This window comes from Stenella coeruleoalba, assembly GCF_951394435.1.
Source record: "Stenella coeruleoalba genome assembly, chromosome: 18".
Lineage (NCBI taxonomy): Eukaryota > Metazoa > Chordata > Mammalia > Artiodactyla > Delphinidae > Stenella > Stenella coeruleoalba.
Window position 1 is genome coordinate 4,759,049 of NC_137164.1, and position 23,874 is coordinate 4,782,922.

The following is a 23,874-nucleotide window of genomic DNA, read 5'->3' on the forward strand; positions in this document are numbered from 1 at the left end:
CCTGTTTATAATTTTAGTAAACGCTGTGAATAGGTTGAAACCCAATGTTAGTGGCCTTCAGTTTCATCTGGTGAAGTGTGATGGTAATAGGGCTTGGAATCCAGCAAACCCGGGCTTTGCATCTTGGATTCCTAACCTAACTCAGTAAATGGTGGTTATTAATTGCCCTCAAAGATTCACATCTAGTGGTAGAGGGTTATGTTTAAACATGACTCTGTTGGTCAAAAGAAATTGTTTACCAGCACCACCACAGAAAACAAGGAAAACCTTATATACTGCATCAGTTGGCATCTGTGTTCTGTGTTTTTCCATCTTAAGTTACCACTTATGCACTAGGTTGAAGTCACTTTGCATATTTTAAAATTCTATTTCATGAGTATCTTTCATAGCTGTTTCTTCATTCCTGCCCCTTTAGGCACATTTTGATTTCTCCTGTAAATTATTAAAGCAGCTTCAAGGCATGATGTTTATTGAGCCTCCTGCTTTATTGCATATTGCTTAACCTGCGTGTCTATAACTCATGGTTTAGTTTTTCAAGGTATGTGTAACTAGTCTGGTTCCTACTAAATTGTTTTTCTCTTTATTTCTGTTTTCCTACGTGATGGCTTTAGCTATTGGGAAAATTGTGTTTATGGAACTGCTCTTCATTGCCCCAGTTTTGCACACGCACTTGCCTTTGCCTGAAATACCCACACTTTGCTTTGTTCGTTTGATGGAATTCTGCTTGTCGTTCACTCACCTTGAGTCATAGGTGAACCATCCCTGATTAAAGCATTTTAAGGAGAGGAATGAAAGTGCTTGGAATCAGAGATTACTTCTGGTTTGGGTTGGTGGAATAAATTCCCCCACATTTTTGTGTGTTTGCTTCTCACAGTGTTTATAGTTTTTAAAACCATCTGCCTTCCTCACTAGACCTGAGGGTAGGGACTCTGCCTTATATTTTGTACTTCTGGTGCCTGGCACATAATATACACTCAGTAAATGTTTTTTAATGAGAAAAGCACTGCTTTTTTTTTGTTTAAGACATTTTCTACTTTATGTTCAGTTTTATTTTCCTTTATAAAACTATAGTGTTTCTGAATTTTGAGGGCTAACCAACTATTTTGCTCAGGAGTAATTGGGATTATTAAATCCTTCACGTGGAAAAATCCGAGACCTCAAACATTTCTTTGTTCGTTCTCCAGCCAGTCATGTTAACCTTGCTGACTGTTGCTGCTTCTGTAAAATGAGGGTGTCATCTGCAAGTAGGGATTGGACTGAATGATTCCTAGAGGTCCCTCGCGTGCCATGAGTCTGATTCCATGTTTAACTATGACTAAGTGAAAGGAAGTATAATTGTGACTTGTCAAAAAGGAAATGGTGGTGTAAGATATCTTAGTTCAGGAGGGCTGGTGAGGCTGGACATTGGGAAAAGGAAAGGCTGCAAACAAGACTGGCTAAGGGGAGTTATTCTTAGGGCAGGTAGTCAGAAAATGTGAACGCTTCCATCTAGTGTATGGTGCAGCAGTTTTCTAAAATACTGTCAATGGCAATGCTATGTCAATATGCGTATAGCTCTTTGATTTTTAAAGGTGGATTTTCTCACATGCACAATACTGAGTTTAAAATGTGGTTTCCAGATTCTTGGTTCATTTTGATTGCTTTCCTAAAGGGTTGTACCAGTTAGCACTCCCATGAGTGAGTGAAAATGATTGTCTTGGCACTCTCTTCAGCATTGATTATTATAATTTAGTCTTTGCTAATCTGGCCGGAGAAAATGTTGCGTTATTGAATTTGGCTTTCCTTAGCTTCTGGAACACTTAACCTGGTTTCCTTTTACCTCCACTGCACTCTTTGCTGGACCTTACTGTCTTTCTGACCTCCAAATACTGAAGTACCTTTATTCGCACATTCAAAACCCTATATCATCTGCCCTCTACCTACTTTTCTGACCTCATCTTCTACCACTTCCAGCCCCAAAGTCAGATTCAGTAAGTCATGAGCTATTTGGAGGTCAAACACCATTAAGGAAGTTATAATATCTAGGAAGAGCAGTACAAGCGGAAATCCTATTTAAATCAAGGCAAAATAAGGCTTCAAGGAGTGTAAAAGGACAGTAAAGGGGAAAGTTGATGTTTGCAGGGCTCTTGTTTTCACTGATTTTTCGTGGTTTCTCTTGTTTGCTTGACCCTTTCCACGTACTGCTTCCTTGGCTTCAGCTTACAGACTAGTGAAAGCCAGCACACTAAGCAAGCAGCTTTTCGTTTGTCTTCCTCATTCTTTTGCAGCTTAAATTCCCAGTCTCCCACTGCCAATATGGCTTCTGCCTACACCACTCTGATGAAACTACTCCTAGAGGTTACCAAACACCTGCTAATTAAACTTAGAGACTTTCCAATTTGGCTTTATCTCCCTGGTATTTGTCAGAGCCAACACCTTTGTTTTTTGCCATCACACTTTAACCAGGTTCCTCTGCCTGTCCGACTCCTTCGTCCCCCTTATTCTGGATTTTCCTTAATGTTCATATCTGTCACTCCTAAGTTCTTTCTGGATGATCTAAGCCAGTGGTTCTTCAAGTATAGTTTCCCAGCTCGCAGCATCAGCATCTGGGAACTTGTTAAAAATGCAGACCTACTGAATCAGAAATTCCGGGGAGGGGCCGCGGGCAGCACTTAACAAGTCCTCTGGGTGACAGAGACGCATGCTCCAACTTGAGAACCACTGAGTTTATGTCTAGCCATGTCTCACACACGTGAGACTCGATTGCAGAGCTCGCTTTCTCTGAAGCTCTAGATGTGTATTTCCAGCTCCCTCTTGGGCACCTCCATTTGGTGCAGCTGTTACACAGATGAGCTTGGAAGGTTTTATTAGCGGAGAGATGAATTAAATTGAAACCCTTGAGATTTGACTAATGTGTGTTTGCTGATAAGATTACGTGCCTGCCTTGAAATGCAGGTCGTTTAATGAGTAACCATCACAAAGTGTGAATTTATAAATTAATCCCTTACTGTACAATTCCCTTTTCTCACACTTACCAATGAGAATGAAGAAAAATATTCTAACTATAAAACTTTTCACCCTGTTCTTAAGTTAATAAGAGCCATGGTTGGGAATGAGGCTGCGTGGCTTCTTGAACTTTCTCTTCTGATCTAGCCAGGTATCTCTTAAGGCCTGTTCATGTTCAGTTGAACCCAATCCGAAGGGCTGAATAAACTACATCACACTGAAATTTGCTTCTGAACGTTGTGGCCAAAAGGCCCCCCGGTTTCCTGTATCTTCTGTACTCCCATCAGGGTAGATTTGCATTTTTCTCTGCACTAGGATGGGAAAGGTTCTAAATACAAACACTGGCTAACATTTAGCGGTAAGCGCCGCTAAAATATAAGAAGTTACGTTTATCTTATTTTTTGAGCACAAGAGAATTTTAAGCTGAATTTGATTTGAGGTATGAGTGTTTATAGCATATTCATCCCAGCCCCACTTAAAGGAAAACATTGGTATTGTTCAAGCAAGAAACCTTCATAGAATCTTAGACAAATTGCTTGGTTATAAATAACAGTGAGGCAGCATCTGCAGCTGTTACTGCTGAGGTGGAGAAAGTGTGTAGAGGTGTGAATAAGCAGTCCAAGGTTGTGTATTGTGATTCTTTTTCAATAGCAAAGGTGAGTGGTGAGTGGCAACTGATGGGCCGTCTCTCAAAGGCCCTCATGGGAGAGGCACAGAGAAGCCTCTCAAAACTTTCCTAGCAAGAGTGCAGTTTGTGGAAATCACTTGGATTGGAAAAGAAATGCCACAGGGTGCTCTGCTGTCTACAGAATGAGATGATGGCTTAGCCCAAGTGAAGATGTGATTGGATTTTTGCTCCTGAGAAAGAACAGAGTTCAGATTAATTGCTCATGTCAGATGAGTAAGTGAACAGTTTGAAGATCCTTGAGAGCAGCGACCATCTGTCCTTCGGATGCTCCTAGCTCTGGCACTTCCTGGGTCATCTACTATATACTCACCTTTGAGACTGCTTGCCGTATGCTTCCTGCCTTCCTGCTTCTGCTCGTGCTCTTCCCTCAACCAAATAAGACATCTCTCTACCCTTGTGTTTCCATCTATCAAATATGCTCAGGGACCAGTCGTTGCTCCCTGCAGCTTTTCCTGGTTACCCACCCCCCACTTCAGATTTCTAACAAGTTTCAGGTGTACAGCATTATATATCAGCATTTTGTGTACACTACAAAGTGATCACCAAAGATACAGTTACCATCCATCAGCATACATTTGACTCCCTTCACCCTTTTCACCTACTTCACAACCTTCTTCCCCTCTGGTAACTACTAGTCTTGTTCTCTGTATCCATGAGTTTTTGTTTTGTTTTATAAGATTCCATATATGAGTGAAATTATTTGGAATTCGTCTTTCTCTGTCTGACATTTCATTTAGCATTATGCCCTTGAGGTCCATCCATGTCACAAATGGCAAGATTTCACTTTTTTTTTTTTTACAGCTGAGTAGTATTCTATTATACATGTCACATCTTCATCCATCAGTGGACACCTCCATATCTTGACTATTGTAAATAATGCTACAATGAATATAAGGGTGCATGTGTCTTTTCAAGTTAGTGTTCTTGTTTTCTTTAGATAAATACCCAGAAGCCGAGTAGCTGGGTCATACGGTAGTTCTACTGTTTTTTTGTTTTGTTTTTTATTTTTGGCTGCGTTGGGTCTTCGTTGCTGCGCGCGGGCGGCATGTGGGATCTTCCTGGACCAGGACTTGAACCCGTGTCCCCTGCATTGGCAGGCAGACTCCCAACCACTGCACCACCAGGGAAGCCCAGTTCTACTGTTTTTTGAGGAACCTCCATACTGTTTCCATAGTGGCTGCATCAATTTACATTCCCACCAGTGCACAGGAGTTCCTTTTTCTCCACATCCTTACCAACATTTATTTATTTTTTTGATAATAGCCATTCTAACAGGTGTGAGTGATATCGCATTGTCATTGGTTTGCATTTCCCTGATGATTACTGATGCTGAACATCTTTTCATGTGCCTGTTGGCCATCTGAATGTCTTTGGAAAAATGTTTTTTCAGATCCCCTGCCCATTTTTTAATCGGATTTTTTGTTGTATGAGTTCTTTATACATTTGGATATTAGCCCCGTACTGGATATATGATTAGCAAATATCTCCTCCCATTCAGTGGGTTGCCTTTTTGTATGTGTGTATGGTTTTTTTTGTTTGTTTTTTTTGCCGTACGCGGGCCTCTCACTGTTGTGGCCTCTCCCGTTGCGGAGCACAGGCTCCGGACACGCAGGCTCAGCGGCCATGGCTCACGGGCCCAGCCACTCTGCGGCATGTGGGATCTTCCCCGAGCGGGGCACGAACCCGTGTCCCCTGCATCGGCAGGCGGACTCTCAACCACTGCGCCACCAGGGAAGCCCTGTGTGTGTGTTTTTAAGTATAGCTGATTTACAATATTAAGTGTACAGCGTAGTGATTCAATATTTTTATAGATTATACTCCATTAACGTTATTACAGGGACTTCCCTGGTGGTCCAGTGGTTAAGACTCCACGTTCCCACTGCAGGGGACTCAGGTTCAATCCCTGGTCAGGGAACTAAGATCCCACATGCTGCGCGGCACAGCCAAAAGAAAAGTTATTATAAAATAATAGCTCTAATTACCTGTACTGTACAATGTGTCTTCATATACATAGTAGTTTGTATCTCTGCCTTTCTGTTTTGGTGTCTTTTGCTGCGCAGAAGCTTTGTAGTTTGATGTAGTCCCATTTGTTTATTTTTGCTTTTGTCTCCCTTGCCTTTGCAGTCAGATCCACAAAAACATTGACGTCAAGGTTATTGCCTGTGTTTTCTTCTAGGATTCTTATGGTTTCAGGTCTTACATTCAAGTCACTAATCCATTTTGAGTCAGTTTTTGTCTGGTTTCAGGTCTTACATTCAAGTCACTAATCCATTTTGAGTCAGTTTTTGTCTATGGTGTAAGATAGTGGTCTAGTTTCATTCTTTTGCATGTTGTGGCTGTCCAGTTATCCCAACACCATTTATTGACAAAACTGTCCTTTCTCCATTGTATGTTATTGGCTCCTTTGTCGTAAATTAATTGTCCATATATGTGTAGGAAAAAGAAAGACATTCAAATTGGAAAGTAAGAAGTAAAACTCATTGTTTGCAGGTGACATGGTACTATACATAGAAAACGCTAAAGACTCCATTAAAAACTGTTAGAACTAATAAATGAATGCAGTAAAGTTTCAGGATGCAAAATCAATATACAGAAATCTGTAGTGTCTTTATACTAATAACAAACTATCATAAAGAAAATTTAAGAAAATCCCATTTACAATCACATTAAAAAAAAACCAAAACTTACTCAGCCAAGGAGGTGAAAGACCTGTACACTGAAAGCTGTAAGATGTTGATCAACGAACTTGAAGAAGATGCAAATAAATGGAAAGACATTCCATACTCATGGATTGGAAGAATTAATATTGTTAAAATGTCCATACTACCCAAAGCAATCTACTGATTCAGTGCAATCCCTATCGAAATTCCAGTGGCAATTTTCACGGAATTAGAACAAATAGTTATAAAATTTATACGGAACCACAAAAGATCCTAAATTGCAAAGCAATCTTGAGAAAGACGAAGCTGGAGGTATCATGCTCCCTGATGTCAAAGTATACTACAAAGCTATAATTATCAAAACAATATAGTATTGGTATAAAAAGACACAGAGATCAGTGGAACAGAGTTGAGAACCCAGAAATAAACCCATTCAGATTAAATTCTCTCTGTTGCAGCTGTATTGGAGTTCTGAGCCCATCTGCTTTGTCATTGCATTTACATGAGCAGTGTTCTCCATCCTACTCTCCACAGTGCCAAGATTTGAAATCACGGGGGTTGAGATGCCCACTATTGAATGGCTCTATGAGTAAGTGACTAAACTTGTCCAAACCTAGTTTAGGAGATATTTTACCCATTTCACAGGATTAAAATTACGGAAGAATTAATTGAGAATTTTTTGGGGAAACTCAACAGTGATACATAAACGATAATTATTTTAATTAACTTCACTGTGGGGGTGTCTGTGAAGTCAGGCAAGTCTTATACGTTGTTGTCCTCTCAGTAAATGTTTGATAACAGCTGTTGTTTATGTTCTGTACCAGCGCTTAACAGCCTCGCAGAGAGTAGAGTTTCAGTCATTTGACTGCTGAATTAAGGTAGGGAGCTGGTAGAGGAGAGAGGTGTAATTTTTATACTGAGGAAAGTACTTGAAGGCAAAGTCTGAGTCTCCAGCCTCAATGTTCAAGGATTTAGGATAGACAGGAAAGGTAGTTGATATTGGGTGATGGATGGTGGTAGGAGAGACATTCCTGAAGTAGGGGAGGACCCCTGGCAAAGTTTTGCCTGAGGGCTAGAAATCAAGCTTCTTTGGATGGTGAAGGGTTAATAGCTTTCCAAGCCTGACCTTATTTGCATATTACTAAATTCTACCCCTCACAGTCATTCTAAACACCCACGGATTTGTGTATTCATATCTGCCTACACATTTCTATTATCTTTTTATATATTTTTTTTCTATTATCTTTTTAAAAACACTTCAGCATACCTGTGTCATACTACTTGCACCACAATTTTACATAACTGGATACAAAGAAATCCAAAATGAAATAGCACGAGCAGCAATTTAGGCAAGGCTGTTTATAATTCTACAGTTCAGTAACATTATCTGCATAAAGGGCCACGGATGATCTTGGGTATTTGCAAATGCAAAGAGCTTTCCAAGGAGAAAGAATAACATTTTGAGTTCTGAGCAAAGGTGCACTGTACATGCAAAATGGAACATAGCTGTCACCAGGCAGAGAACAGTATTAGGAATCTTACTTATGGGGCGACCTTAACCTAAAATGATCTTATACCTGACAGGGAATGTAAGGGAATGAGGTGAGGAGATAAGCCCACAATTCAGCCTCTTTTCCCTTGTTAAGTTCTGCATTTTAACTTCAGGAAAGCGAAGGGTGTTTGGACAGATCCCATTGACTGCTGCTCAACAAGGATCCCCTCTTCGGTTGCTGGATTTCTAACAGGGTAGCAATGTGTGTGGCCTCCAGGGAGGACCTGATCCGAGCTAGTCCTGGCAGCCCTGGTATTCTCCGCTAGGTACATGAATACACTGGTTCCCAGCTTCTCAGTTCTGGCCACTGAGATGTAAGAGAGCCTGCTGGGTTCTTCTGAGAATTATTTTATTTCATAATAAAAAGAGACGAAGAGGGTCCCTCCCTCCCTCCCTCCCTGCTTGGATGAGTACTTGATGTTTAGTGAAGCAGGAGCCATTCTGTGTTCAAGAAGGAGAGGCCAGGAGAATCTGAAAGGCAACAACCCAGGCCCCTGTCACTGAACTGCTCAAGGACCCCTGGAACCTAATTGTTTCAAGGTGGTTCTGTAAATAGTAACTCTCTTTATGGTGACTTTTCCCCAGTCAGGAAAGGCGGTTCCGGGCTTCAAGTCTTTCCAGTCAAACTGAAGTTGAACAGAAGGGGACTGCCTTGTGCTGAACCAAAGGACAGTACAGATGTAATAAGGCCGTTCAGCTCAGGACATTCCCTGGAACGCTTTCTCCTGAGAGCTGACTGCTCTCAAAACATAGGTATTGGGATAATGGTTACACACGTGACTTCCGTCTTCTCCAGTTCACACAGTGAAGACACCATTCAGAAAGTCTGTCAGTGTACTAACATTTATTAAAGACCCCGTGAGCCCCAGCTGCCACTATGTGCTGGGCACTAAAGGCACAAGCCAGAGGCCCTGCCTTCTGGGAGAGAGACATGAAATAAATATTCCACCAGAAAGTAATGACAGTTGGGATCAGTGCTGCCTTAAGGGTGCCCTGAGCGTGAGTACCTGGGATGCAGGGGTGGGGATGGCAGCAGTGACCAGAGGAGGCTCCCCCGAGCGAGGGGCAAGGAAACCAGTCACCCTCTTCCTGGTCTGCCTCAGGGTTCTTCAAGTGAGAAGCAAAGAGAGCAGGAGGGATGGAGAGGACGAGATACCAAGAAACGGAGGCAGAGGAAATGATGGAACTTGGTGATGAATCCACGCGGAAGCGAGAGGGGTTAGAGCCAAGGCCTCTCAGTGGCCGGAACCGAGAGCTGGGCGCGAGTGTCCAGGGATCTGGCCCACAGGCCGCTGGCTTGGGCTGCCGGGTGGATGGACGCACATGCGCACACTCATCAGTGTGGTCGACTGCAAAAGCGGACCTCTTCTCCTACCCCTCTCTGCATCCCAGCCCTCTCAAATGTGGCTCTGCAGCTCCCTCCACCAAGGAGTGGAGTGCACTTCCCGCCCCTGGAGTGTGGGCTGGCACCACGACTTGCTTTGGCCAAGAGAAGGCAGCAGGCATGATGGGTTCCTCCCGGAGCCCAGGTCTCGGGAGGCCTGCTAACACTTCCACTCACTCTTGGAACTCTGCCCAGCCACCATGATCCTGGCCCGCCTTCTGGGTGAGGAGAAACAGTGGCTCAGCCACTGCCCCTCCCACCACCGCAGCCAGCAGCCGGCCAGCTGCCTGAGGACACCAATCTGGAGCCACCAGCCAGCCCCCACCCCCATCGCCCCTAGCTGCCACCAGCTCTCTACGGATGCACGGAAGAATGAAAGCCTGCGGCCAACATCAGCTGAGCCGGGCCTGGATTAGGATAACCACTGCACTGACCTGCAGACTGGTGAGCAACCGTGAGGGATTGCGGTTTCAAGGCAGTAAGTTTCGTGCAGTTAGTCAGGCAGCAAAAGCTAACTGATACAACCAAGATGGAGAAAGGGGTGAGTGAGGGTGGGGCTGTCTAAGAGGCAATTGGACCTGTGAGGCTGGAGCACAGGAGGCAGAAGCCTGAAGGTCTAACCTGCAAGGACAGAATCCCAAGCCTTTTTTGCCTTTTTGCCACTGTGGGCTCCCGAAACCCAAGACTGGCCGGATTTTGCTTTTGTGTCCTCTTCTTCCCACTTCCACGCCCACCCTAAACTCCGCTTTACACTTAGAAATAAGTACTTGAATGATGAAGCCAAGGCGTGACTCAAGTCATAGGACGGTGTTTGATGGAGGATTAGTCCGGAGCCAGAGCTCTCAGTTAGCTTGTTGAGTGCTCGCTAATGAGTCAGCTCAGCCAGCACCAGCAGCCAGGGGCTGGGTTCGGAGGCTGAGCTGTCGACAATGGCTGTCCCCAAGGGGCCTTCACAAATCTGGAGCAAGGTCACAGTGTCTGCAACTCCCTTATACTGATACTAAGTCAGGGCTCTTTATCCTAATAATGTCACCCCTCAGCACCTTTCAAAAATAAAAAGGGCAACATTCGCCAGGAATTTATCCTTCCCATTGCTGCGGAAACGTCCGACCGATTGCATTTTTCCTTTCTTTCGTCCCCCAGCTCATAATTCTGATCTCTCTCATAATTCCGGTCTCGCCTCTGCAGGATGGAGGGGGCCGCCAGGGCTACGCAGGCACAGCAGAGGCCGGATCTCCAGGGCCCGGAGGCCGGAGCAGCGTAGGCCCCCGGCAGAGCGCGTCAAGCGGGTGCGTGCGCCGCGGTGACGGTGCCCTGGGCTCTCCGGCTCCGCCCCCTCCGCGCAGCTGCTGGAAGGGTCGGGAAGAGGAGGAGCCGGAGGCGGCCGCGGGGCCCCCAGCGCGCCCAGCCCTTTAAAAGCCGCCGGCCGGGCTCGCCGCACCGGCGGCCGAGGTCCCCGCGCACCGGAGTCCCCGCGCTCTTCATGCGGCCGCCTACCATGTCCGGACACTTTCTGCTCGCGCCCATCCCCGAGTCCTCCTCCGACTACCTCCTGCCCAAGGACATCAAACTGGCCGTGCTGGGCGCCGGCCGCGTGGGCAAGAGCGGTGAGCGCCCCGGGGAAAGCGGGGGCTCCCGGCGGAGGGGAGGGCGCAGGGGGGCCCGGACGTTTCCAGGCCGCTGCCGGCCTCCCCCCGCCAGCCTGCTTTCCCGCCGCTTCCCCGGACCTTGCACTCCTGAGCCTTCACCGGCGGGCACCTGTTGGAGAACGGGTGCCGGTGCGGCGCGTAGCGCACCCCCGGCCGCACCCTTGCCCCTGCGGAGCCCGGGGATGCAGGCAGCATCCGCGGTACTGCGGCCCGTCACGCCCCCATTTCCCCGAGACGGTCCCGGTTTGACCGTCTCGTCCTAGTCCTTCAGCTGATTTTCCTTTCCTTTTCAGCAATGATTGTGCGCTTCCTGACCAAGAGATTCATTGGCGATTATGAGCCGAACACAGGTTAGGTTCGTTTCGTTCTGTTGAGGCTGCATGCTCTGATTTTCTTTTTCCTGAGGAGAGTGTGAGAATTTAAAACTCAAGTCTCCTTCATTCTCCAGGCAAGTTGTACTCGCGGCTCGTGTGCGTGGAGGGAGACCAGCTCTCCTTGCAGATCCAGGACACTCCCGGGGGCATCCAGGTAAGGACTGCCAAGAGCAGGCGGCTCCTCCGCTTCCAGACGCCCGAGCTAGGTGTCTGGGCACGCCTGTTACGCGCTCAGATGGAGGGGTGTGCCGTACCCAGGTGGGGCCAGTCGTTGGGGTGTTAGAAACCGTCCACGGTGGGGGGCGGGGATAGTGGATTGTTATAGAGGCCGCCTTCTGCTGCCTGCCACCTCGGAAAGGGGAAGAGATGCTTAGCTTCTCTTCGCAGCCCTGGCCGGGGCATCACTGGTTACACGGGTCTCACCACTTCTGTCAGGAGCAGCTCAGCCTTGGAACCCGGAACAAAACTATGGGGGTGAGATTCTGGAGAGGGTCTTCTCCCCTAGCAAGGTCTGCTGAAGCGCTCCTGTTTCTCGCTGTTCCTCTCAGTAATTCCAATCAGATAACCCCATGGCAAGCCGTCAGGAATGTAACTTGATTAACAAGTTACTAATTGCTCTCCCTTCTAGGGAGGAAAGGTCTTGTGGAAGAACCGAAGGAAGGAATTTGTTTCTGTAACATTTTCAAGAAGGACATGCTAAAAATATGTTTATGGGTTGGGGAATAGATATTTATCTTGGCTTATTTTCAAAGTTCTGTTTATTCTGAGTTAGTTCCCTAAAAATTGCGCCATCCTGAGTTGAAGTTCTCATTGAAGTCATCACAGACTGGTTCATCACAGGCTACCTGCCAAGCAAGGGGGTTAAAAGTAATGTGTTGGTAACAGCTAATAAAATAACCCAGGAAGGGAGCTTGCCTGAGAATTGGCTCTTGCCATATCAAAAGCTTCCTTCTGCAGAAGCTGGGTAGAATCTGAAACTATATTTAGTGATTTCTTGTTCAAACGTTTTTTTCAGGGGTGGCTTTGATGTTCTTTCCAGTTTCTCCCACCGAGAGCTTCCTTGATCCGGGCTCACTTTGCTCTTTTCAGGTCCAAGACAGCCTCAGCCCGGCAGTCGACTCCCTGTCCAAGTGCGTGCAGTGGGCAGAGGGCTTCCTGCTGGTCTATTCCATCACGGACTATGACAGCTACCTGTCCATCCGCCCCCTGTACCAGCACATCCGGAAGGTCCACCCCGACTCTAAAGCCCCCGTCATCATCGTGGGCAACAAAGGGGACCTTCTGCACGCCCGACAGGTGCAGACCCGTGACGGCATCCAACTGGCCAACGAGCTGGGCAGCCTGTTCCTGGAAATTTCCACCAGTGAAAACTACGAAGATGTCTGTGATGTGTTTCAGCATCTGTGCAAAGAAGTGAGCAAGCTGCACAGCCTCGGTGGGGAGAGGAGAAGAGTCTCCATCATCCCCCGGCCACGTTCTCCCAACATGCAGGACCTGAAGAGGCGCTTCAAGCAAGCTCTGTCCTCCAAGGCCAAGGCCCCCTCCACCCTGGGGTAGACCCATCTGCACTGGATGGACTCGTCCCCTTTTTATCACGCATTCATGCAGCTGAGAAGACTGGGGGTCACCCTTTTTAATCACACATTCAGAGTTTATTTTTATACAAACTATTAGTTTTCAAGTGTATGTTTATTTCTGAAAATTCAAACGGTGATTGCCTAGAAGTTGGATAGAGTTTTTTTTTAATAAAAGATTTTTTTTAAAACTGTAACTGCTAGCCACTTTTCCATTAAAGGCAAATGGCAACATTGCTCCTTGTTTTTAAATGTCTTTTTATAGAAATCATACTTGCACCAGAGCCCAGAACTGCTCCAGGCTTACCCCCAGTCTGAACTCTGATTGGTGGCTCCTGCGGGGAGGGGTTGATGCAGAGGGAATCTGGTGTGGGAGAAAGGACAGTCTGTGGAGGAGGAAAGGGATTTGAGTAACTGCAGGATGTCTTTAATTACGGCACTTTGCCCCGGGCATGAAACTGACACCATGTGATTTTCAGCGGAAGGGGTTCATTGTGCACAGATGCTAAAAAATTATGACATGAATAACATTATTATTTATTGGTGTAAATGGGAGTTTATCCTCTCCACCAGTATTAAAAAAAACAACCCTCCTTCCAGCATTCCCGTTGTCAGTAAGTTCACCCTCCCTGGAGTTGCCCGAAAATTCTCCATCCCTGTCTCCTTTACCCTAACCAATGGCGCACCCGGTCTGTCAATTCTCTCTCCTGTTTTTCTCTAAAGCATCACTTTGCCTTAATCCAGGCTTTTACAGCTCGTGCCTGGATGGGCAAGCAAGCGTGTGGGCGAGGCACTGGTTTCTTGGCTCTAAATATTTCGTCACACCAGGACAACCTTACTAAAACCAACCCTGATCATCTTATTTCCATGACTGAAAAAACTCAGCTAGTTTCCCCTTATCTGCCGGATAAAATATAAATGAGGCATGGAATGAAGATTATTTGCCACCTCTCCACGCTCATCATCCCCTCCTTCCAAAACAAATGCGCGCGCATGCGCACACACAGCCGACAATCGATTCCAACAGAACGCTCTGACTTTCTCACTCTTCACCAGGTACTTTCATGCCTCCCTGCCTCGGCGCGAACTACTCCCTTGAATATTTTGTCCTATTCTCCACCTAAAAGATCTTTCAAGTCCCGAGTCACATGCTACATTCAACTCCTGGGGTGCCTTCTCTGAGTCTTCCTCTATTCCTGTAGCATTTGTGTTATAACCCAACCTTTCCATGAAGCTATTATTTGTCACCCCCATTGGAAGGAGCACTGCTTGAGGGCAGTCGCTGCATTTTATGACTTTGTATTCCAAGCTTCTAGCCCAGTGCTTGCACATAGGCTGGTAGGTTTTCAGTAAATATTTGATGAATAAGTGAGTGACTACATTGTTTTTGGTGCCAAGGACAACCATGGCAGATTACAATGAAACAACTTGCCACTTCTTCAGAACGAGGACAGGAGGTGTTCTCAGTAGTTGAAGGTTCTTTATTAGCGGTGACAGGAAATGACACATGCAGCTTCTGGCCACTGCGGACCATTACCCTTGACTGTGTCCAGACCTGTGATGGAAACACCACCCTTCCCTATAGTTGGGGGGTGTCTAGGCAAAATGCCATAAAGGATTAATAATGTTAGATCATTCACATCTAAAGGTGTATCCAAATAAGAAAACAAGTATATTTTGGATTCCATCATCTTTTGTTGTTGTTTGGGGGGGATCGTTTTGGATTCCATTGTGTTTTAAAACGTGCCTAAGTCTCCTTGTTCTTTGCATACTCTCAGCACAAAAGGAGTTCTTCCCATCATCAGCCATTCCTGCTTCCTACCACCCCTCTTAACACTGAGGCGTGGACATGAGAGCAACTGGCCCTCCTAACTGCTGCCACGCCCAGAGCGTGCCCAGGTGGCACCGGTGCCGGGGCTCTTCCGCCCTCAAGGAGCTGAGATCAAACATCCCATGAAGAAAAGGTCAGTCATAATGTAACAGCTACAGAACAGCACAGGAGACGCCCCAAGGCAGCCTATGATTCTGTTCCACGTGAGCGAGCTTGGGGACGGGAAGGGCCCTTGCGCTTGCCAGGATCCAGCCCAGTGTGGTCCGGTGGGGCCAAAGGATGAGTCATGGGGCAGTGCCAGAGGGAATAGCAGCCTCAGGGGCTCGGGCAGAAAGTGGTTCTCCCGTCCTCAGTATCACAAAAAACTGACTTCCAGGGCCACAGAGCTTCTTCTCTTCTCTGGTCCCCAGATCCGGCTCTGCACAGCACCTGGCCTCTGTGTCTCATGGGGACCTCAGTGTCTCTCCTGATGGCAGCAGGGTCTCTTGAGGGTCAGGTGCCTGGAGAATGCCTGTAACGGTCCTGAGATAGCAGCGCTGGACATAGAAGAGGGGAGGCTGGAGCTATCAGGAGACAGTTACGGGGGGAACGTTGTCAGATTTCTGTGTCGGGAGGTGGAGCTGAGGATTTGGGCTTGACTGGGCCCCGAGGAAGCCCTTAGAGAGGAAGCTGGGCCCTGAGCCAGGTTCTTCCCTCCAGAACCGGGAGGACAGGGCCTTCAGAGCCCTGGGTGTCATTATATTGCTGACGGGGGCAGAACTCCTGAAACATTAGGCAGAACATTGAAACCGTAGGTGGCTGTGGACAGGACACTCTATGCATCTTCATTTGGTGGGTTTGCCTTACCGCCAAGGTGTCGTCATCAGTGTGAGGGTCACCTCCATCCTCACAAGGGGGGAGGAGCTACAGCATCCTTGGTCTCTCTTCACCACCACCCCACCCCCGGCCATCCTCACTCTGTCTTGAAATTCCTGAGTCTCTCTCCGTTGGCACCACCCATTCTCCTTCCGGTCAGGGCTCGGCTTTAATTCTGCCCTCCAACTGCAGAATGATTTAATTCATGTGCCTATCAGTGAGGTTCTGGAAGAATGGACGGGACCCAAATGGCTCAACTGTACATGCTGCAGTCATGCTGTACTTCACATGTGACCTATGAAAAGCAAACTTGAATGATGGAAAAATAAATCAATTTGAACAGAAGGAAATAAATTTGTTTTGCTCGTGTTGAGGTGAAGGGAAGTTCTGAAGTTTATTAATATCCATTTAAAGAAATGGATTAAAATAAGTAGCGTGGAAGGTGGCAGTGAACAAAAGAGCAAATAGGAAAGACCAGATGACTGTTTAGTCATGAATGTGGGGCTCGAGTAGCTTTTTTCCCTTGTATGTGTTGCAACTTTAACTTCTCATTATGCAAAGTTACCAATTCAAATTTACAGTGGGAAGATACTTTGTGTGATTAATAATTTATTCTTACCATTGGATCTGTCTCCAAAAGGAGGGATATTTTGAAAGACTTTGTTAAAATTCGTCTCAAGCTGCTTTGACACTCAATGAGAAAGATGTGATATAGGGGAAAAAAATCCCCAATTATCTTCCAAACACCATTAAGTTAGCCAGAGCTCAAGGAGGAGTGAAATGATGTAAGTGATGATTGGGTTGTGATAGCAGACATCTCAGCATAGAGTAGAAATTTGCTAAACCCGGATGAAACATAGTCATCCCTCATGTTTGGATGCCCTCGGGTACCTCCGTCCAGTAGAAAATTAACTTTGTTAGGGCCAGTGTCCTCCTCCAATTCAGCTCCATAGCATCTGTGAGACTCTCCCATACATGACAGCATCCCCCAAAAGATATTCTGCGCGCCCTCTATCAAACTGTCAAAGGTGGCTCTTTTCCTCTTGGTGAATTGGAAAGAGAATGTTCTCCAGACCATGGCTACTTGAGCAAAATAGGTATCATCCCTTTTTAAAAAAAATTATTTTATTGAAGTATAGTTGATTTACAATGTTGTGTTAATTTCTGCTGTCCAGCCAAGTGATTCAGTTATACATATACATACATTCTTTTCTGTATTCTTTTTTTTTTTTTTTTTTTTTTGCGGTACGCGGGCCTCTCACTGTTGCGGCCTCTCCCGTTGCGGAGCACAGGCTCCGGACACGCAGACTCAGCGGCCATGGCTCACGGGCCCAGCCGCTCCATGGCATGTGGGATCTTCCCAGACCGGGGCACGAACCCGTCTCCCCTGCATCGGCAGGCGGACTCTCAACCACTGCGCCACCAGGGAAACCCTGTATTCTTTTCCATTATGGTTTATCACAAGATATTGAATATAGTTCCCTGCGCTCTAGAGTACGACCTTGTTGTTTATCCATTCTCTACATAATAGTTTGCATCTGCTAACCCCAAACTCCCAAGTATCCTCACTTTCGATTTCCCTCATCTCTTTGTGAAGAGCACCTCTGCAGTGACTCCCATGATTTCAAATTACCTGCAGGTTATTGAGAACCTGCTTCAGGCAAGGCCCTGTGCTGAAGGGTGTGGTGTCTGGATGACATTCCTTCTCTGGGAACTCAGTCCAGCAAGAGGTCTGGGGGCCGCCTTGTGGGTGGGACTCTGGGGGTCTGCGAGGTGAAATAAGACGCTGACCCAGACGTGACGGTGTTGACGAAGTTAGCGGAGAGTGCAGATCGCAGAGCTGAGCAGGAGAAGAGGCAAACACCCCAGAGACCGGGAGGAAGTGGCCTTCCTTCCTTTGCAGATTGTAAAGCATGATTTCCTCTGAGCATCGTTTTATGTTCGTGAGGACCAATGCGTTACACTTGTAAAACACTTACTGCCATTTCTTACCAGCATTCTCTATTTCAATCAGAAGAACAGGGACTTTCCTGGCGGTCCAGTGTTTAAGAGTCCGCACTTCCACGGCAGGGGACACGGGTTCGATCCCTGGTTGGGGAACTAATATCCTGTATGCCTGGCTGTGTGGCCAAAAAGAAAGAAAAGGAAGAACACTGTTAACAGCAAGGCTTACTTATATAAACAGATTTTACCTGGAAACACTCACATGGATTTGTTGGGTTTTTTTTTTTTTTAATTAATTTATTTGTTTTTGGCTGCGTTGGGTCTTCGTTGCTATGCACGGGCTTTTTCTAGCTGCGGCGAGCGGGGGCTACTCTTCGTTGCGGTGTTCACTGGCAGGAGCTCCTGAATGAGGGAAGGCTCACGTGATAGTGAAGGCTGAGAAGTTCCAAGATCTGCCGTCAGCAGATTGGAGACCCGGGAGAGCTGATGGTTTGACTCTGGTCTGAAAACTGCTGTCTCAACGTCCAAGAGCAAGTATACCAGCTTGAGCCCAAGAGGCAGGAAAAGATGGATGTCCCAGCTCGAGGCAGTGCGGCCTCTTACTCAAGGAAGGGTCAGCCTTTCTAGTCTGTTCAGGCCTTCGACTGATTGGATGAGACCCACCCACATTAGGGAGGGCAATCTACTTTACTCAGTTTACTGAATCACATGTGAATCTCACGTAGAAACACCCTCCCAGACACATCCAGAATAATGTTTGGATACTCCAGGGCCCAGTCAAGTTGACACATACACTTAACCACAACGTACGGTAAGTCTTAGGTGCACTTGCTCGTTTAATCCCCCCAGTGATTCCATGAAGTAGCTCATTATTATCATCACCATTCGACAGATGAGGATGATGAAGCTCAGAGAGGTTCGTTAACTTTCTTACAGCCTCTCAGCGGGCAAAGTGGCACAGTTGAGAGTTAAGTCCAAGTCTTTCTGATTTGAAAAACGCTGTAGTGTCTTGCTTCCCATGCCAATCATCCCACTGCGTGCACCCTCTGGAAGCTGCTACCATTCTCCTAATGAAGCATCTGATTGCGTGGTGTATCTATCCAGGCTTTCATTTACAAGCAATAGAAAAGACTCTGGCTGATTTAGTTAAAAAAAAGTGGGGGGAGGTTTATTAAAAGGGTTTTGAGTTAACTCGGTCACTGGGTGAGCTGACTGGTGAGCTGACAGCACCAGCTGCGGCTGCACAGCTACAAGGGAGGCCAAGAAAGTAAATAGCTGGCATTTCCAGCATCTGCAGTGGTAGGTAGTCCCTGCCTCCTACCCAGACCTGTAAGGCGAAGGCTCACTCCAGGCTTTGGAAGGGGGTTCTCACACCGAGCAGTGGCAAAGGCCACTACATACCTTGAATGATGATTGAGGGATGCAGAGGGACTTCCACCTTCAAAGGTAAGCGAGACAATAGCAAAGGCAGACCACGGCAAATCCTGGGGCTCCTTAAACACGAAACCCTAAGAATCAATACATATCTGACATGGGGGAAACTGGGGCTCTAAGACAGTCAGTAAACACCCAAATTCTGTTAGTAAAGAGAGTTAGTGTTATGGGTTGAATGTGTTCCTTCAAAAAATATGTCAGGGACCTCCCTGGTGGTCCAGTGGTTAAGACTCCACGCTTCCTCTGCAGTGGGCGCGGGTTTGATCCCTGGTCAGGGAACTAAGATCCCGCATGACACGCAGCACGGCCAAACAAGAAAAAAAAAGAAAAGAAAACAGATATATTGGTATCCTGAGCCCCAGAACCTCAGAATGTGACCTTATTTGGAAACAGGGTCTTTACCGAGATAATCGAGTTAAGATGAGGTCACTAGGGCACGCCCTAATCCAGTACAACTGTGTCCTTACAGAAAGGGGAAATCTGGACCTGGAAGGACATGCACAGCAGGAAGGCGACGTGAAGAGAGGAGAAAGCCACGAGAAGAAGGCAGAGATTGGGGTGATGGGCACCCAAGCCAAGGAACTCCAGATGCTGGAGAGAGGTCTGGAACAGATTCCTCCCTAGAATCTTCAGAGGCTGTTTGGCCCGGCCATCAAATTGATCTCACAGTCTACCCTCCAGAACAGGGAGAGAATCCATTTCTGTTGTGTAAGCCCCTTGGTTGTAGTGAGTTAGTAAATAGCTGAGCCCACATTCAAGCTGACTCTCTCTGCACCCAGAGCTGGGGCCCTACCCCCTACACACCTTGCTGCCAGGCATGGCAGAGCAGAAGGAACTATGACTCTGTATTCCATTCTTTTTTTTATATATAAATTTATTTATTTTTGGCCGCGTTGGGTCTTCGTTGCTGCGTGCAGCCTTTCTCTAGTTGCAGTGAGCGGGGGCTACTCTTCATTGTGGTGCGCGGGCTTCTCATTGCGGCGGCTTCTCTTGTTGCCGGTCACGAGCTCTAGGCACGTGGGCTTCAGTAGTTGTGGCACATGGGCTCAGTCGTTGTGGCTCGCAGGCTCTAGAGCACAGGTTCAGTAGTTGTGGCGCATGGGCTTAGCTGCTCCGCGGCATGTGGGATCTTCCTGGACCAGGGCTCGAACTCATGTCCCCTGTGTTGACAGGTGGATTCTTAACTACTGTGCCACCAGGGAAGTGCTTGTATTTAATTCTTGAATTAGGATATGGGTTTAGCAGACGTGAAAGCCTCGAATGACAGCTGTCAAAGCCCACCCTTACTGAACATGGAACGTCTCTGATGAGAAAAGCTGCCCTCAAAAACAGAACGGCCTTGGACACAAAGAGATACCTGTGCCATTGTCCAAAGAGAAGGCTGTGTGTTCCTACCTGATGAGCCTGCTAATGTAGCATCTTTATCAGATCACACGAGCCCACAGATGATGCCCCAAGCAGTCCACGCCCCCCAGCCGAGGAGACTTAGTCAATCAATGGCTCAATCACGAGGCTCTCTGTGGAAAGCGCTGTCATTGACGTGGGGAATGATTGTCTTAATCCCTGCTTTCTCTTGCACGTGTCTGTACTGATGCTGTGACATCTCGTCCAGTGCAACCAGATCACCTCCAAAGAGACCGCCTGCCTGCTAGTGAGACCCCTAGCTGACCACACAGGGCACGTTGTGGAAGAGGGGGGGCGTGTGAGCTTGTGAGAGCCAGTCACTGGGGGTGGAGTGTTGGAGGAGGTCGCCAAGAAGATGTGACCTCTGGTTTGCCCCGACGGCTGGACTCGGGCAGCTTGAGGACCTTCACCCTGTCCCCTGTCCTCAGAATGAATGTGCCCTCAGCTTGCCTTCCCCGCCCCCCAGGAGCTGCCGCAGGATGCAGCCTTGAGACAGTGACGTGGTGTTGAGACCATCTGGACTGTGTATGTGACTGAGCCCAGTTAAGGCCTCTGGATAAACTTTTAAGATTCCAGAGGGCGGGGTGGAGACCGACTCATCCTGCAGCCGCCCAAGACAAGCCATGTAAGTCAGTCCCCTTGCTTATTGAACTTGCTGTCTGCCAATCTGCGGCGGTCTGCCTCTTCTGATCTCACCTGGGAAGCTCCGAGGAGGTTTGGGAACCAACAGTGCAGAGGTATCTCATCATGATTTTGACAAGGGTCTAGTTAGTATCCAGTCATGTTCTTTTTTTTTTTTTTAATTTATTTTTATTCACACATGTAATACAAAAAGATGTTCTCATTACAAAACTTCAACCAGTACAGCTATAACTAAAGTTCCTCTTGATCACTATTCCCAATCCCAGGCTCTTCTCAGAGTGTGGTGGATGGCATTCCAGACCTGTTTATGGAGTTTCATTTCCCCTTTTCTCACCCAGTTACTGTCTTCTTCAGGAAAAGGAAGTATTGGATTTATCTAAGTTATAACAGTGGAATTTTTAGAGTCAAAAACCTTATTTATTTATTTTTATCATTTCTTTTTTTTTTTTTCTGTGGTACGCAGGCCTCTCACTGTTGTGGCCTATCCCGTTGCGGAGCACAGGCTCCAGACGCGCAGGCTCAGCAGCCATGGCTCACGGGCCCAGCCGCTCCGCGGCATGTGGGATCTTCCCGGACCGGGGCACGAACCCGTGTCCCCTGAATCAGCAGGCGGACTCTCAACCACCGCGCCACCGGGGAAGCCCTTTTAATTAATTTTTATTGGAGTATAGTTGCTTTACAATTGTGTTAGTTTCTACTGTACAGCAAAGTGAATCAGCTCTGCGTATACATATATCCCCTCTTTTTTTGGATTTCCTTCCCATTTAGGTCACCACAGAGTACCGGGTAGAGTCCAGTCATGTTCTTTATGGCATGTTTTCCCTGTGGCAGAAGATCCAGTCACATAATGCTATTCAACTATCATGTCTTGTCCGTCTCCTTTAATCCAGCTCTAATATTTTTGGATTCTTCCATCCAAAGCCCAGCATTTATTGGCAAAGGAACTTTTAGAAAATAATATACTTCAAGTAGCATTTCAAATTCTCAACGCAACCTACCTGAACAGCTTCACTGGATCTTTCTGAGGAGGTGATGCCTCATCATTACTTTGGCACAAAACACAGCACTCTTGTTTTTCAATTTCATGCTCCAGAAGGTAAAAAAAAAATGAACACTTCACCAGGTTCCCTTTACTGTTTCTTGGGTGCACTGAAAACACTGAGTCCCACGAACAAGCAAGAAGGAGGCGCCTGACTGACAATTTTAGACGGAAAGGCCCTGGTCGCTTGAATGGTCCGGCTGCATTGAACAGTTAGGACAGTTAGAACCACATCGGTCCTCACAACTCCCCATGCAGGGGACAGTTCGGCAGCCATAGACCTCTTTCTTCATTGTCCCCATCCCCAGTGCACTTTAGGAAGCCAACGTGCTCACTTGTGATTCTGTTTTAGGAGCACTCAGGGGTGGGATGCGGGGGCTTTTGCCATAGACCCTCACTCGGGTCTCGGAGGCCCATCACGGGCCCCAGGGTCAGCTTCTCTTGGCTCCCAGACATCCCAGCTTTGGGAAGAAGTGTCTGTGTGAGTAAGAATACTCATCCCGTGAATGGGTCACAAGTAAAGTCATTCAAGTGGTTACAGATTTAGATGCTCAAACATAAGCAGTCACGTGACTCTCTCACAATGACTTGCAAATCTGAACACCCACTAGAATCATGGTAAGGACCCAGGGCTACAGAGCATTCCAAGTGGGGAACACTTGTGCTCACTCTCGTCAAAGCAGCCTGTCAACGTCACTGTTTCCTCCCTCCCTCCATCCTTTCCCGGAAGGAAGGATGCTCTGCCTTCCTCCAGTCCTTCTGCGTCCTCCTTGATCTCTTGCAGGCTGACTTCAAGCCTATTGAAGGTGACGGGCAGGTGGCGAGGTGGGGTCCTCCCCCGTCAGGCATGGTCGAGTCTTACCTACCTATCTAGCCTGGCAGCCCGAGTTTCCCGGACACGATCCTCTCTCGATTCCTAGAAGACCTTATCTACTCATCGACCCTAAACATGGTCGGTCTGTCCTGTTTCCTGGCCCGCATTCATGTGTTCCTTGCACCTGGAACTCCTGCCCATCAAGCTCTTAGCCTGTCTGCAAGAGCAAACGCAAATGTCACTTCCTCCATGGAGCCTCCTCTGACATCTTCACGCCTCCACCCTGGGCGCCGAGCGCGTAGTAGGTGCTTCATGGATACCGTCAAGTGAGTGAGTAAGTGAAGGAAAGAACGAACTGTTCATTGCCTCTGTTGCTCTTAGTGACACTGATTCGAGTCACAGAATAGTACAGCACAAGTGGGCTGGGGGGGCATCCAGGTCACAGGACAGCTGATGGCTGTGAGAGATCAGATTAAGTTAATTTGAATTTTACGTGTTCTTAGTCTGTTTGTGCTGGGAGGAGTTACATGGATGTGGCTTCGCGAGACCACTTGGTCCTGATGAGGATGTGATCTTGCTGATGCTGAGTTTATCCGGGAACCAGAAGTCTGATGTTTGTAAACAGTCCCTTAAATGGAAGCATTAAGGGTAAAGGTTGTTTGCATGTTCTTCTCAGATCCTGTGAGACCCTACCCTGCGTGGTCCATGTCACAGGAGCCGGGCCACCTCCTGCCTCCACCCCCGCCCCCTGCACTTGTCGGCTGGTTGAATGTTCTCTGCCCTCCATGGGGTCTCGGATGAGGCTTGGCTGAGGTCTTGGCTGCCTTGTTCTATCCCTCCCATGTTGACCCCGGGTCGGGAGATGAAGGGAACAGGAGCCTCAAGACTGACGGAGCTGGGCTCCTGGGTCATCGACCCGCCGCCCACGTGGTAGATCCCTAGAAGCAAAGGAATTTCTTATTGGTAATTGCCCTTTGCTTTGCTGTAGCTTTCTGGAGCCTTTGCACATTTTTCACGGATGCTATCTCATTCAGCCATCAGAGGA

General features: G+C 47.3%; 1 protein-coding gene across 2 annotated transcripts; it reads left to right on the plus strand.

Annotated features, from left to right (window-relative positions):
• Positions 1–10,460: 10,460 nt before the first annotated feature.
• On the plus strand, positions 10,461–13,103 carry RASL11A (RAS like family 11 member A). 2 transcript variants are annotated; one of them, XM_079903319.1, is made up of 4 exons: positions 10,461–10,876; positions 11,212–11,268; positions 11,367–11,446; positions 12,382–13,103. In XM_079903319.1, exons 1-4 carry the CDS (start codon positions 10,753–10,755, stop codon positions 12,847–12,849), a joined length of 729 nt encoding a protein of 242 aa, XP_079759445.1. In that variant the 5' UTR covers positions 10,461–10,752; the 3' UTR covers positions 12,850–13,103. The 2 variants fall into 2 exon arrangements, with proteins under 2 accessions (XP_079759445.1, XP_079759446.1); XM_079903320.1 differs by having other exon boundaries at positions 10,754–10,876; positions 11,212–11,273; positions 12,308–13,103.
• The last annotated feature ends 10,771 nt before the right edge of the window (positions 13,104–23,874 follow it).

Excerpts from the sequence above, each read along its gene's own strand:
- RASL11A (XM_079903319.1), top strand. The coding sequence starts at position 10,753 with ATGCGGCCGCCTACCATGTCCGGACACTTTCTGCTCGCGCCCATCCCC. Across the intron at positions 10,877-11,211 it reads CGGCCGCGTGGGCAAGAGCG|CAATGATTGTGCGCTTCCTG; the intron begins GTGAGCGCCCCG and ends TTTCCTTTTCAG. Across the intron at positions 11,447-12,381 it reads ACACTCCCGGGGGCATCCAG|GTCCAAGACAGCCTCAGCCC; the intron begins GTAAGGACTGCC and ends TGCTCTTTTCAG.